Here is a 14864-nt window from a genome sequence, read left to right on the forward strand (position 1 = left end):
GACTGAGGCTTCATTGCTGAGTCCCTTACTCATGCTCAGTTTCTTCTTAGAAAATTAGGATTAATAGTAATAAACACTCAACATTAATAAAAGCTCTTACTGTGTCATTGGCACTGCTCCAAATACTTAACATATACTATCTCATTTAATCTTCACAATATTCCTAAAATGTAGCACAGAGAAATTAAGAAATTTGCACCAGGGCACACAGTAATCTTGGAGAACAGAGCCAAGGATTAGAACTGGGGAGTCTGGCTTAGAGACTGTGCTCTCGGCCCTTCCAGGGCCTGCAGACTTCTAGCTGGCCCACGCCATCTCCCCAAAGGTTCAGGTGAAGCCGACACTCTCCACCCCCAGTGGAGGCTGCCCAAGCCTCTGCTTTGTGATGAGAAGTTAGAATAACTCCGTGGTTCTCAGCTCTACCTACACCAGGGATCTTTTTAAAAAATGCCCATGCCTGGGCTCATCTCTATATCATTTAAATCAGAATCTCTAATCTTATAGTACTGAAAGGTGATTCTGTGGGCAGCCAGGGTTGAGAACACTGGGTGAGATGGACCCCGAGGCCTCCAGCAGCTCCCACATTCTGTGGTTATAAACCACCCACACTGTGGGTGGAATGGCCAGCATCTCTGAAAGCCCCTTGATGTCCCATATCCTCTGCCTAGAGGGAGGGGGACTCTCTGGGGACTCAGGTTGGGGGTTAGAAGGATGTCTGGGCTGAGGCTTGGGGATGCCCTTGTCTGCTTTCTAGACCCTCTGTCTCTGACCCAGGTAAATAATGTTGCTTGTAATTTAATGCTGAGAACTAGAGTCAGATGTATAAAACCCCTGAAATACCCCAGATTCCACACATAACAACATGCCTGTCATATAGGAGATGCTCAGAAAATGTTTGTTGAATAAATCAGCACTCAGACTCGGATAACTTGACAACCTGACAAGCACAATCCACAGTTTTCTGGTTTGTGTTCAAAATCAAGGGCAATAGGTTAGAAAAGAACTGCAGAAATGAGTGAAATCCGGGCAAGGGCTGCCTGAAAGCAATTTATGCAGGGTTGTCCCTGCTCAGAATCACTTGCAGGAAGACATCCAGAGACCCCATGTACTAGACTAAAAACACACCAGAGGGCAGCGCTTGTGGCTTAAAGGAGTAGGGCACTGGCCCCATATGCTGGAGGTGGTGGGTTCAAACCCAGCCCCGGCCAAAAACTGCAAAATAACACCCCCCCAACAACAACAACAGCACCAGGTTCTGGGGAAGATGTTAGTAGGACCTTGTGCTGAGCAAAGGTAACATTCACATGAGCCATCTCTTTGTTGCAGACAGTGACAAACACTTTCCGGACGGCCAGCATCCAGATCCAGAGCCAGGACCAGAGGCTGCTGACTTTGTTGCTAGACAAGGACAATCAGCGGACTTTCAGGGATGTGGTCAGGTGAGGCTGCACCTGCTACTGCTAGGTAGCAGCACTGCTAGGTGCTAGGGGTCCAGGCCCAGTGGGGAAAACAGAGGCAGGAGCCAGCTCCTGCCATTTCTAGTCCAGTGTACCTTGCCAAAAGGCAGATCCTGGGGCTCGGCAGGTGTCCCTGGGGAGTATGAACTCAGGTCACTGCCCCATGACTTGAATCCAAGAACAGGCAAATGAATGCCTGACACTGGGCAGCTGTTAATACTAAATTTTCCCAACATTCCTCCACATACACTCAGCTTGCAGCCCTCCGAATCCAACCCCCTCTGTGGCATGGGGACCCTTCCCCACAGGCTAACTTTCTGAAGCATCTGTGCCCCAGTTAACAGACCCTTACTGGTATCCCCCAGGAGGGTGCATTTGGGTGAGGAAGACATACACACACCCCTGGGTCCAGGCGTCTCCTCTCTCCTGGTTGGCCCCAGGCCCAGGGTGTATGTTCTCATCCTGACTCTTCCTCTTCCTTCTGCATGGCCTCCTCCTCTATATCCTACAGCAACAGCTCTACCTTTCAAATGCCCTGGCAAATTTGACCCCTGAGATTGGTCACCTGAGCTGTTCTCTCTCTACCAACAGATTGGAGGTTGCTCCCTGCCTAGAGCCATGTTCCGGGGCCCAGAAGTCCAAGGCACCGTGGATCGGTACACATAGGCAGAAGGAGATGGAAACAACCAAAGCCAAGCCCAAACCCCTTCTGATGCCCATTAACACGTTCTCTGGTGTCATCCAGTGAGCCTGTAGGGGCAGCAGAAGAGCTGGGCCCAAGGGTGGCAGGCTCAAGAGGATGGATACACTTCCCCACCAACCCCTGAACACTCACACCAATGGCCAAAATGGGGGCCAGCTACACGGGACAGCTTCTGGACTGGACTGAGAGCCAGCGAGTACCTGGAAGCATGGGGAGCCTGTCATGGGCTGGGGATGGGGTGATGGAGAACGGCCCACATGAAGGCCCATGGACTGTCCAAGCCAGGCAGCCAGGCTGCAGAAGAGTACACACAACCCGGCGTCTCACACTAACATCCACCCATTTTCCATTCTCACTTCTCCCACTGTCTTTTCCCACTCAGGCTCCCCACCCAGCCCTTAAACCAAGGGCAAACTTGCTGTTTTTGCCACAGCCCTGTGGCCCAGGGAAAATGGGGGCAGGTAAAGACAACTGCAGTGATCCCTCCCATGCCTCTTTGTCCTGCTCTGGGGCCACTTCCCAGCTCACCCATGTCCAGACAGGGACCTCTCCCCAGTGAGAACAGCATTCAATAAATGCACACTAAAGCATTTCAGCTTTTATCTAATTCCCAGCAATATTTGTACTTTAATAGAAATTAGGGGCAGTACTTAATATACCCTGGAGAATTCACTTAGGCCAAGTGAGAGTTTTGTGAAGTAGTGACTTCCTCACAGAACTCTGGTTAACTCAGGGACTCTCCTGACCAGCATCATCCCCAACCGGAAGTACAAAGGCAGGGTGCTTTCAGAGGAGCCAGAGATTAAAGCCATCAAAATTCTTGGCTTTTGGCTCGGCATCTGTAGCTCAGTGAGTAGGACGCCAGCCACATATACTGGGGCTGGTGGGTTCTAGCTGGCCTGGGCCTGCTAAGAGACAATGACTACTGCAACCAAAAAATAGCTGGGTGTTGTGGCAGGCACCTGCAGTCCCAGCTACTCGGGAGGCTGAGGCAAGAGAATCTCTTAAGAGTTGGAGGTTGCTGTGAGCTGTGATGCTACAGCACTCTACTGAGGGCGACATAGTGAGACTCTATCTCAAAAAAAAAAAAAAAAAAATCTTGGCTTTTGAGTTCCAGAACTGACATCTAGGTGTAAAGTAGGAAAGACCAATGACACAGCTCCAGTGTCCTTGCCCCTGGGACTAGGCATGGGCTGGGGGGGAAGTACCAGAGAGGACAGAAAGGCAGGCTTGGACTTGAGCCATCCCCAATGCATGGGCAGGGGGGCATAATTCCTGTTAAATCTGGGGATCCAAGAGTAGAGAGTTGAACAATTTACTTTTGGCCTCATTGCTCTTGGGAATGGGGGCAGGTCCCAGGGCACATTCTCAGTGCCAAGGAAATTATGCCAGAGGCTGCATAGGGCAGCCTTAGCATCCCTGTGCCCTCATTGGGAAGCAGGCAAAAGATTTCTCAGGTAGCTGAAAGCAGACAAGCCCACGGGGTCTCAAAGGAAAAAGGGTGCTGCTGTGGGCAGCAGCGTGGAACATGGCCCCTGAAGGCCAAGTGTGGAGCCAGGGCACCTCCATGCCAGCAGTGTGGCAGAGTGCCCACCTCCCCGTGTAGATGAGCCCGGGACTGGTCAGGACCAGGAAGCGAATGGATATGATGTCCTCCACTTAAGCTGCCTGCAGCAGAACCATAGGAAGAGAAAGACTAGGAACAGTCCTCAGGGTGACTGAGGTGGCTTTAAACCTGAAATGACTGAAACTCACTGAATGAGTTTACCTGGAGGTAGCCGGATATTATTTTTTCTGCAACTGGGGTGATGCAAATGAATTCAGATCCATTTGAGCATTCACAATCATTAGGTTTTTAAGGAAACATTTGCAGAACCTGCCAGTTGTTAAGGTTAGATGAGGGTTCTGGGCCTCTTCCCCAACACCCTCTCTACCAGCTTACAATGAAAGCCAAGGCCAAATTCTGTGACACATAACACACACTTGTTGGCAAGCAGCCTCCACCCCCATGCCAGCCAAACTGAGTGCTCTGAGGAAACCTTGTACAAAAAATTGATATATGGGGGCAAAACCCCAGCACCCTTCCAACTGGGCTTGAACTACTCCATTTTCTCAATTTGTACCCTCTCTTCGAGCAAGCTAGAAAATGCCTCTGAGAAACACTGCACCAATCCATGTGACTTGGACACCACTTCGGTTGCTTTAAGATTGGTGCAGCCCTTGTATTAGCTGCCTCCGGACCTTGGCTTTTGATTAAATATCAGCTAAGCCCCTCTGGCTTGTGTTTTCTCAAACTGGGCACCTGGCTGCCCCTAGGTGTGGATTTAAACAATCCAGGACATACCTCCTGCTTCTGGGGCTGTGAAGTGCGGCTGCAGCAGTGCCGCTGGCTGCAGGAAGTGCCTGGACCCGAGTTGTCAGCCCTCTTTGGGGATTGTCCCGGTTGAAGAAAGTTGCGTCACCCAAGGTCACTTGGTCGCTACTGTCTCCCAGGGACAGTAGCATCCAGCGAAACAGTTCTAGGACCGGGGGACAAAAATAACCGCCTTCCCGGAGTTATGATTCTGATGGCGACAGACAGTAAACAAGGTTGATATTTGCACTAACGATCCCGCTGTGTGTTCGGAAGCGCTAAGCTGTGGAGAACAATGCAGCAGGGAAGCGGGTGAGGAGTCGGGGGAGCGGGGGCTGAGCACTCGTTTATGAGATTGGCAGTTAAATTTGGGGTGTACCGGGATGATGCTTACGGGTGGTCACTGATAGGGGAAGATGAGGGAGGGAGCCTCGTGGATATCATTCTCGCTCCCCCGACCCCCGCGCCGGCGCCGATGGTTTTACGGAGACCGGGCGCAGTGGTGGCCCCCCGGAGCGTACACTCCGCAGGCCCCAGGACGCGCCCCTCTCGCACCTGTGCAGGTCCGGGAGGTGGGGGAGGGGCGGAGGCAGCGGGACGTGGCAGGTGTGGCCGCAGGTGCGTCAGCCCCGCCCCTGCCTGTCTCTCAGGGAGGGGCCCCTTCCGGGCCTGCGGCCGGACGTGGGGGGGCGGGGGCGGCCGTTGACCCGGTGACCGCCGCGCCGCCGGAGGCTGTAGGCAGAGCGTCCAATTCGCTCGGACTCCGGAGTTCCCCGAGCCACCCTCCCGGGGACATGGGGCCGCGCCCGCCCTGCGCCCGGTTCTGTCCTTCTCCGGCCGGGGTCTGACGGAGTCAGGTGGCCATGAGCGCCAACCCACAATGGGACGTCAGTAGGGCGCTGGGAGTGGCCAAGCTCTTCCACCTGGTGTGTGGGGTCCGGGATGCCTGCGTGACACCCTTCCTGACCCTCTACCTGAGGCAGCTGGGCTTGGCCGTGCCTTGGGTGGGCATCCTCATGGGAACCAAGCACCTGATCGCAGCCTTCTGGGGTCCTTTCTGTGCCTTCCTGGCCAAAAGCTACCAGAAACGGAGAGCGCTTCTAGTAGGCTCGCTGTTGGGCTCGGTGGGCGCCAGCCTGCTCATGGTGCTGGTCCCACCGCTGGACAAACAGCTGTTGTACCACTCCTGTAACAGAAGCAGAAGCATGACCACCACAGCCATGCCACTGGGGCTCCCACTGACAGTGGCTGTCACCTCTGCCCAAGAGCCTGCCTCAAACCACCCAGCTGGAGCACCCAGCCTCCCAGGCAAGAGGAGTACTAGAGTCACGGGAGCCTATGGCTTCAGAAATGGACGCGGTGAAGGTGACCAAGAAACTGCCAGTGATCTGCATGGCTATCTAGTAGGCTCCGCTGAAGGAGTTACAACCACATCCCAAGGTCTTCTCCATCCTGTCACCTCAGGGGTGAAAGACAGTTCCTGGGAAGGTGCTTTCGAGGTGGTCAGCACTGCCCTCCCTTCCCTTCCAGGGGGCACAGCAATGGGAAGTCTGGCCAATTTGTCAGTGGCAAAGGGCAAAGCCCAGGTCCTCAGGCTCTCCTTGGAAGGGTTGAGGTGGACTTTCATCCTCTCCTTGGGGTCCCTGGTATTCTGGGAGCTGCTGACGGCCCCTCTGGAGCAGGTGGCAGATGAAAGCCTTTATGAATACCTGGATTTTGTGGATGCCACTGACCGGTACAGACGACTGTGGATCTGGAGACTGCTGGGCATGTCGGCAGGTGCATGCAGCATCGCGGCCTTGGTGGGGCAGCAGGACTGCTTCCTAATGACCAACAGCCCCCGGGGTGTGGTGCACTTCTACGGCTACTCGCTGGTCAGCACCCTGGCCTTGCTGGTGAGCATTGCCTTCCCTGTTCCTGTCTGCCGGCGGCGGGAGCACAGCTACAGAAGCGTCAAAGCACTGTCTCTCGTGGGAAGCAACCCTCGCCTGGTGCTGTTGGCCTGCACTGTCTTTTTATTAGGAGCTATGGCCAGTACTGTGCAGAACTTCTTGTTCTGGCACATGGAGGACCACGGGAGCAGTGAACTGGTTATGGGTTTCTCAGTTGCCCTCAGCCTGCTGGGGGAAATTCTGCTTCATCCCTTCAAAACGACATTGCTTAGGAAACTGTCCAGGGTGGGCACAGTGGGGCTGGGGCTGGGCTGCCTCGCTGGGCAGCTGCTGTACTATTCCTTCCTCTGGAGCTGGTGGTCTGTCCTCCCCGTTCAGATCTTGAGTGCTGTCAGCTACGGGGCTCTGTGGTGGGCAGTTGGGGCCTCAATAGAGGCCCTGGCCACTCCTGGCACAGAGAGGCCTCTGCGCACCATGTTTCAAAGCCATTTTTATGGGAGTGGCTTTAGCCTGGGAAGCTTTGTGTCAGGCTTCGTGGCCATGCGTTTCAGCCTGTCTCTGCTCTACCAGGCCTGCTGTGTGATCCTGCTGCTCTGGTTGGCCTTGTTCCTGTCCATCCAGCCGAGGCTGCCCCAAGAGCGGAAAATCAACTACTCAAAGCTGCTTGCCATGGAGGCAAGTGACAGCAGTGACTCTGAGCCGGGGACAGAAAGGGACTGGCTTGTGAAGGCCATGAGGGAGGAACACTTAGACTGGAAGGGCTGAAAGTCAGATGGCACTGATCTGAGAAGGAGCTGATGGGTTGGACAAAACTCAGTGCCCAGGATAAAGTCCTACCTTGAACCACGGAGTCTTGGGAGAAAGAGGGTGTGTCTATGCGGAAGGTCAAATAGGACTATCTCATTGCATGATTTTCTTTACTTTTTTAGTAAAAATAGATTCAACTTCCTGCCATTCAATCTTTTCTACATAATGGAGGAAGAATACACTTGCTAAGAAACAAAAAAATGTTTCTTTTGTATTTACTATATTTTGATGTTTAAGGTTTTTGAGAGTGTTTATAGTCCTGACTCTGTAGCAATGGCTAAACTGATCAAGTTGGCAGTGCCAGGAAATCCCTGGGGACCTGCAGGATTCGGCTGGCAGAGAGGGCAGCTGATTTGGATGAGTCATGGCAATCCTGTGGTCCATAAGGGCATTAGCCTGATCCTGTAAAAGTCCTGCGGCAGGCAGAGAAGAATGATAATGAAAACTGAAACTCCTCTCTCTCCCCACCGATATATATACACACTCACACCCAAGTACTTAAGTTTCCGGAAGAGAAAATCATAGGGAATATATCATGTGTTTGATGGGCGGCGGGGGGGTGAGGTGGGGGTGGGGGTGGGATGGGGGTGTTAATAGGTTTCATTCTTACTCTCAAACGTGTATGTTACCAAGGAAAGGAGCCTTAGAATCATTGTCCATATTTACATCAGAGAAAGGGCAATTCCATGTCCTTTGGACTCATATTTTGCACATTCTGCCTCACAAGAGCACATGGAGATTTAAACATCTGCTTTGGGTGCAGCGGTCTCCATAGGACAAGATGCGGCAGGTACTCCACGCTGGGGTTTTGAGAGGCAAACGAGTGTTACTGCCTTCCCAGACTCCCTGGACTCCTCCCTGACACCCTTTATTCCAGAAGTCAATCCCCAAGAGTCCAATTCTTCTACCTTATACTCAGCTAATTATAGGATATTGAATTTAGAAGAAGCTTTGTTCTACAGATCCAAAAAATATCTCATAGCTGAAGAAGGGGAACCAGATATCTGAATATCCACTGGGTCAGAAATGGGTCTGGGATTTTCATTCTGTTTTAATTTTCCATAGGAAACTTTAGGGTACATATAAGCAACAAAAAATTTCTTCTGCCTAAGCAATTAGAGATTCCTTTGTCTCACATAAGACAATGAAGAGGTAGTCCAGAGATGGTGCAGCTGCTCCGTGGTGCCCCTGAGGACCTAGAATCTTTTCATCTCTTTACTCCATTATACTCAGCTTATAGGATCCTTCCCCCATATTGGTACCACTCTCATAATAACAAGATGGCTGCTGCACCTCCAGACCTTTGATCCATGTTCCAGACAGGAAGGAAAGACAATAGGACAAAAGGAGAAACAGGAGCAGTGCCTATAGTAGGAAAATAAAGTCCTTCCCAGAACTCCTCAGCTGACTTCTGAATGGATTGTGTCAACATGGTCATCCCTAACTGCCAGGGAGTCTGGAAGGCAAAGCATTTTTAGCTGGGAACAGTTATACCCCAAGCAAAATCAGGGTTGTAGTAGAAAGAAGATGGGGCTAGACATAGAATTGGCCACAAGGTATGTCTGTGGCAGCATCAGCAGTGGGATTCACAGCCAGGTATGACTCATTCCAAAGCCTGTGTTCCTTTCACCCCCACTAAGTCATCCTCCCCACAGAAATGACCTTAGTGATTTGACCCCCACAAATTTTTATCTGCGTTTTATAAAATGAGAAAATGGAGTCTCAGAAAAGCTACTGGCAAAAACACTACCAGAGCTCTGATCTCCTTACATCAAATGTAGGTCATTGACTTGTGTGTCAGTAGTTCCCCAGCCTGGCCATCCATCCTGATCTGGGGAGCATACGCAAAAAAAGTTTCTTGGATTCCACCAGAATCTTGCAGATGGGGCCCAGAATCTGTATTTTTAATGCAACATCCAAATGATTCTGATGTGGTTAACCAAGGCTAGTCATTCAGTCCCCTTGCCGTCTCTATCCCACCACACCTTTGCAAATGCTCCTATGGTTCAGTGGAACAAATACTAGCTATTGAGTGGTCACTGCAGGCCCGGCACCATTCTAAGCACCTTACAGATACTAGCTCACTTTATCCTCAAGGTGATCATAGGATGTAGTCACGATTAACATCTCCGTTTTACACATGGCAGAACTGATGGCTAAGAAACTTGTTTGAAGTCACACAGCTAGCAGGTGGGAGAGTCAGGACTCAGATCCAGCCTGGTGGCTCCTGAGCCTGAGACTTTAATCATGGTGCTCTACAGCTAAGAAATTGGGAAAAAAGAAAAGGAGGGGAAATTAAATATTAAGATGGAAAGTAGCTATCACTTGAGATTTACTGGATAGTAGTATTTACTATGTAGACAGAACATACAAGAATACTAGAACACATGCACAGCCTCTTAACATAAACAAAAGGAATTGGCTTAAGGAAAACGTGAAGAAGAGGGAGAAAGAGCGTGTTGAGGTAGAGAAAGAGAAGGACACGGAGGGATACAGATTCTAAGTTTGTGGAAAGGATGAGATGCTGGGAAATTTACGTTTGTGCTGTTTAGTTAGTATTTGATTTGACTACCCTCCATTCGTAAAGATTTGTGTGCCTTGCCATGTGGGGAATTCAAGGACGAATAAAATGCATAGCCCCCACCCTCAAGATGCTAATTGTCTAACTAGAAGATTTGCTTACCTACGTACACATGTAAGGAGGCAAGGACAGTGTGGCAAATGCTGCATACAGAGCACGACTGGAGTTGAAGAAAGGGACAGATCATTTCTGACTCAAGATCCCAAGGAAGATTTCATGGAGCTTACATTTAATTAATTCTAAGCCTTCAAGGATAGATCAAATTTTAACAGGTAGAGAGGGTGGTAACTCAAGAGAGGGCTTCTAAAACAGCATAAGCAGAACTATGGAGATTGGAAAAGCATGGAGAATATTTGGAGAAATGCAAGAAACATAGTTTGGCTGGAGCAAATGATTTGAGAGGACAGTGCTAAAATACAAGGATGGAAAGAGAACCTGGGGCCAGGTCATGGAGCACTTTGATTCTGGGTAAACCACTGGAGGGTCTGGTCAGGGTGACAGATGAGGGCTGTACTCCGCCTTTATTTAAAAACAAAAACTTATTGATGTATTGTTGACATACAACAAACTACATATATTTAAATTGTACAGTCTGGTAAGTTGTGACATATGCATGTCAGAAACTGTGGTGAAACTGTCACCACAATCAAGATAGTGCACAGATCATCACCCCCCAAATTTCTGCCTGCCTTTATAACTCCTCCTCCCTAGATCCCTCTACCCTTGTCCTAGGCAACCACTGATCTGCTTTCTGTTACGGTATGTTAGTTTGCATTTTTAAAGACTGTAGTATGTGCTCTTTTATACCTGGCTTCTTTCACTCATCATAATTGCAATGATGTCTGACATCAACTACCCAGCATTAGGTGCTAGGTTAAGGGCATAAAACTGCCTTCACTTTGATATCAGACACAAGTTCAGAGTTCCCACTTCTCTGCCCCATTCAATAGCTCACAAGAATGACTCACAGAACTCAGGAAACTATTATAATTACAGTCTTATTTATTATAGCCAATGAGTACAAATCAAAATCAGCCAAAAGAAGAGACACACAGGGAAAGGTCTGGAAGGGTCTCAAACATGAAGCCTCCATTCACTCTCCCCGCAGAGGCAGGACAAGTCACCCTTCCAGTAAACTGATGTGTGGCAATCACCAGAATGTTGCCAACCAAGGGGACTGTCCTTGTTTTTATTAGGGCTTCATTATAATTACATGGGTGTGACTCGTGGCCTGTAACTCAGTCTTCACCTCCTTTTCTCTCCCTAGAAGTCAGGTTGACACCAAAAGCTTCAAAGCCCAGCCTTCTAATCATATGTTTGATCTTTCTGGCACAATCAGCCCCCATCCTGAGTCATTCCATTGGCATTATCTAGGGGTCATCCTACGTCACCTCATTAGCACAAACTCAAGTGTGGTCTGAGGGCCACTCCCACCAAAAATAACAAATATATTCCTTATAGCTTGGAAATTCCAAAGATTTAGAGGCTATCTCCCAGATACTAGGGACAAAGACCAGACAAATTCTTTATTACCCAGAGTAATTAATTACCTTGAAAGTAATCAATGTTGGCTCGGCGCCTATAGCTCAACCGGCTAAGGCGCCAGCCACGTACACCTAAGGTGGCGGGTTCGAATCCCCAGCCCGGACCCGCCAAACAACAATGACAGCTGCAACCAAAAAATAGCCAGGCGTTGTGGCGGGCGCCTGTGGTCCCAGCTACTTGGGAGGCGGAGGCAGGAGACTCGCTTGAGCCCAGGAGTTGGAGGTTGCTGTGAGCTGTAATGCCACGGCACTCTACCCAGGGGGACAGCTTGAGGCTCTGTCTCAAAAAAAAAAAAAGAAAGTAATCAATGTTGTTTGTATATCAACAGTTCATTCCTTTTTATTACTGAGTAGTATTCCATTGTATGGATATCTCAAGTTTTTTTTCTTTTTTTTTTTGCAGTTTTTGGCCAGGGCTGGATTTGAACCCGCCACCTCTGGTATATGGGGCCAGCGGCCTACTCCTTTGAGCCACAGACGCCACCCTCATGATTTGTTTATCCATTCACCAGTTGGTGAACTTTGGATTATTTTCAGTTTAGGCTATTCCAGATAAAACTTCCATGAATATTCATGTTAAATCTTTGTATGAATATATGCTATCTTTTCTCTTGGGTAAATATCAAGGCACGAAATGACCACATCGTAAGGTAGGTGTATGTTTACCTTCTAAAGAAACTGCTAAATCATTTTCCACAGTGGTTGCAGTTCCCCGCAGCAGTGCATGAGAGTTCCAGTTTCTCCACAGCCTCACCAATGCTCTCTACGATCAATCTTTTTAATTTTAGCTGTTCTAAAAAGCATGTAGTAGCACAATCATCCCTCAATATCTCAGGGGGATGATTTTCCATGACCACCCCCTAGACCTCCCAATATTTGAGGATGCTCAAGTCCCTTATGTATAAAGGCACAGTATTTGCATACCACCTATGCACATTGTCCTGTATACTTTAAATCATCTCTAGATTACTTGTAATACCTAATACAATGCAAATTTTATGTAAATAGTTGTTAAGCCATATTTTCTTTTTTTTTTAATTTCAGGTTAATGTGAGGGCACAAACAACCAGGTCCCCTCTTGTGGTTATGTCCCATACTCAAAAGGTATGCCAAAACCCCCCCCACCATGCCCATTCATTGGGAGCACCCTCCTCCCTCCCCTTTCCCCCTCCCTTATTACCCATCCCCCTGACTTGAATTGAAATGAGCTTTTCTGCTATGTGGGCACACGTTAGATCGTCTACTAGGCTATATTTGAAAATTTGTATTTTTTTTTTACCAACTGTTTTGATCTGAGGTTGGTTGAATCAGTGGATCTGGAACCTGTGGACACAGAGAGAAGACTGTATCTCATGTGGTTTTAATTCACATTTCTCTGTAACTAATGATATGGAGTATCTTTCCATTGTACTGTGCTTTTGAAAATTAATTAGCAGCAAAGAAATAAGCAAGAATAAAACAACCTCAGGTAATCATAAGAGCACAAGAGCATATTACCTATAAGAATAGTAAATATTCTGGACGGCACCTGTAGCTCAGTGGGTAGGGCACTGGCCCCATATACCGAGAGTGGTGGGTTCGAACTCGGCCCCAGCCAAATTGCAACAAATAAAAAAATAGCCAGGCATTGTGGTGGGCGCCAGTAGTCCTAGCTACTCAGGAGGCTGAGGCAAGAGAATTGCCTAAGCCCAGGAGTTGGAGGTTGTCGTGAACTGTGATGCCACAGCACTCTACCGAGGGCAACAAAGTGAAACTCTATCTCTAAAAAAATAATAATAATAAATAAAATTAAATTTAAAAAGAATAGTAAATATTCAGAACAGTGGTTTTGTTCCTAGAGTGCTCTAAAGGAAAAAAATAAAAACAGGAAGATTTGTTGACTCTGTGTCTTGGATAGTTTCACATACCCACAAACCTCAGGAAATGGAATCAAGGCAGATGATCTACTTTTTTATTTCCTCTGGAGTTGGTCAACTAGTAGTCCTGATACCCTGTTATAGGAAAGTGGTTTACAACATTTTGGGGCACATAGTTCCTTTTAATAATCTGATGTGGTGCTCACGCCTGTAGTCCCAGCACTCTGGGAAGCTGATGCAAGAGGATTGCTTGAGGCCAGAAGTTCAAGACTAGCCTGAGCAAGACCTCATCTCTACAAAAAAATTCAATAATTAGCCAAATGCAGTGATAAACACCTGTAGTGCCAGCTACTCAGGAGGCTGAGGCAAGAGGATTCCTTGAGCCCAGGAGTTCAGGGCTGTCTTCTGCAGTAGCTGCCACATGGTCCCTTGGGGGAGTTTGTTCTGTTTTGGTTTTTCATGTTGCCTGAATTTTCTTGTGCTTCCTCCTCATGTATTCTTTATTCTTGTTCACCAACTTGTCTTTCTTTTTCCTTCTCTCTTCTTCCTTTGCTTCAGATTACCTTGTCTCAGAGCTTAGGTCTTGAAGTGGCCTCAGCCTGAGCAAAGCCAAACTCTTCTCGTGGCTAAAAAGACAGGAGTCCTTGCTCTTGATGACAATGTGTTGAAATAGGTCACTAGATGGCATGGTGGTTTTTCTTAGGAGACAGAAATCTCCTAACCACAGCCGGCAGTCTCTATGGTCCTTATTCCAAACTTAGTTGCTTTTAGTGATCGCCTGATTGTTTGCTCAGCCTTCAGACCCTGCCAGGTTGGGGTCTCAATGCTCCTAAGAATCCTTCGGGGGCAGGTCTCACAGTGCCCCTGACTTCAGTTCCCATGGGGTGCAGGAGGTCCTCCGCCTGTCCCAAGAGTGGAGTTCTGATCCCAGCAGGCAGAGCTAAGATGGTTGTGCTTTAGGCCCTGCTAAGACAGTCTCATGACTTTCCCATAATGGCAGACTCTGGCCACTGAGCCCTTCTCAGTATGGCTGCCTTGCCAGCCACTAAACCTATGGCAAATCCACTCCAACTGGTATTCAAATTTGGTTGCTGTATGCTGTTCAAGTCTGCCCACTCTTCCAGGCTTTCCACTCAATGTGCAACTTCCCCCCCAAACTGCAAACTCCAGAAGGGCTTCCTCCTGATCTGGACCTCCGTGGCTGGGGAGCGGGGAGAGGCAGGGCAGCCCCAGCGGGTTGCAATTGCTTGCCTAATTTGTCAAATGTCCACTGCTCAGGATCGTACCCTGTATCCAGCTCACCACCTCCTCACTGTGCTGCCTGAGTCACAATTCCACGTAAGGTCTCTATGCCAGCTTTGGCTGGTTCTCTCTTTTGCCCCAGTCTTCTGGAAGAGCTCAGCTGAACAATCCTTCTGGTCTGACATCTTGCCCCACCCCCTGATGCTGCAATTTTGAAACCAGGTGATGAGGGGGAAGGTCTGAAGAAATGGCAGAGCCCAGGAGCCTATGAAACCATCCATCCCAAACCTGAAAGCAATGCACAGATCATGCTAATTACAGACAACACAGCAAAAACTCCTCATCCTGCTGGCTTCCCTCTATAGTTTCTAACTATCACTGAGACCAGAGGCACCACCATTTGGTGACGCTTGTGGTTGTGGGGCAAAG

At 48.9% G+C, this 14864-nt stretch overlaps 2 protein-coding genes across 2 annotated transcripts in view; both read left to right on the forward strand.

Annotated features, from left to right (window-relative positions):
* Positions 1 to 2742, forward strand: part of PIK3R6 (phosphoinositide-3-kinase regulatory subunit 6) — a 42370-nt gene extending 39628 nt beyond the window's left edge. The window contains exons 18-19 of the mRNA XM_003791099.3: positions 1327 to 1439; positions 2049 to 2742. Coding sequence (XP_003791147.1) covers positions 1327 to 1439; positions 2049 to 2205 — 270 coding nt within the window. The 3' untranslated portion in view covers positions 2206 to 2742. The remainder of the gene's footprint in view (positions 1 to 1326; positions 1440 to 2048) is intronic.
* A 2634-nt stretch (positions 2743 to 5376) lies between these two features.
* On the forward strand, positions 5377 to 7266 carry MFSD6L (major facilitator superfamily domain containing 6 like). The gene has a single exon (XM_003791100.3). It carries the CDS (start codon positions 5377 to 5379, stop codon positions 7168 to 7170), a length of 1794 nt encoding a protein of 597 aa, XP_003791148.1. The 3' UTR covers positions 7171 to 7266.
* Positions 7267 to 14864: the final 7598 nt, after the last annotated feature.

Source organism: Otolemur garnettii, unplaced genomic scaffold, assembly GCF_000181295.1.
Source record: "Otolemur garnettii isolate 467f Iridium unplaced genomic scaffold, OtoGar3 scaffold00046, whole genome shotgun sequence".
Classification (NCBI taxonomy): Eukaryota; Metazoa; Chordata; class Mammalia; order Primates; family Galagidae; genus Otolemur; species Otolemur garnettii.

Bases quoted from the DNA above. Each gene is read 5' to 3' on its own strand.
- MFSD6L (XM_003791100.3), top strand. From the start codon at position 5,377: ATGAGCGCCAACCCACAATGGGACGTCAGTAGGGCGCTGGGAGTGGCC.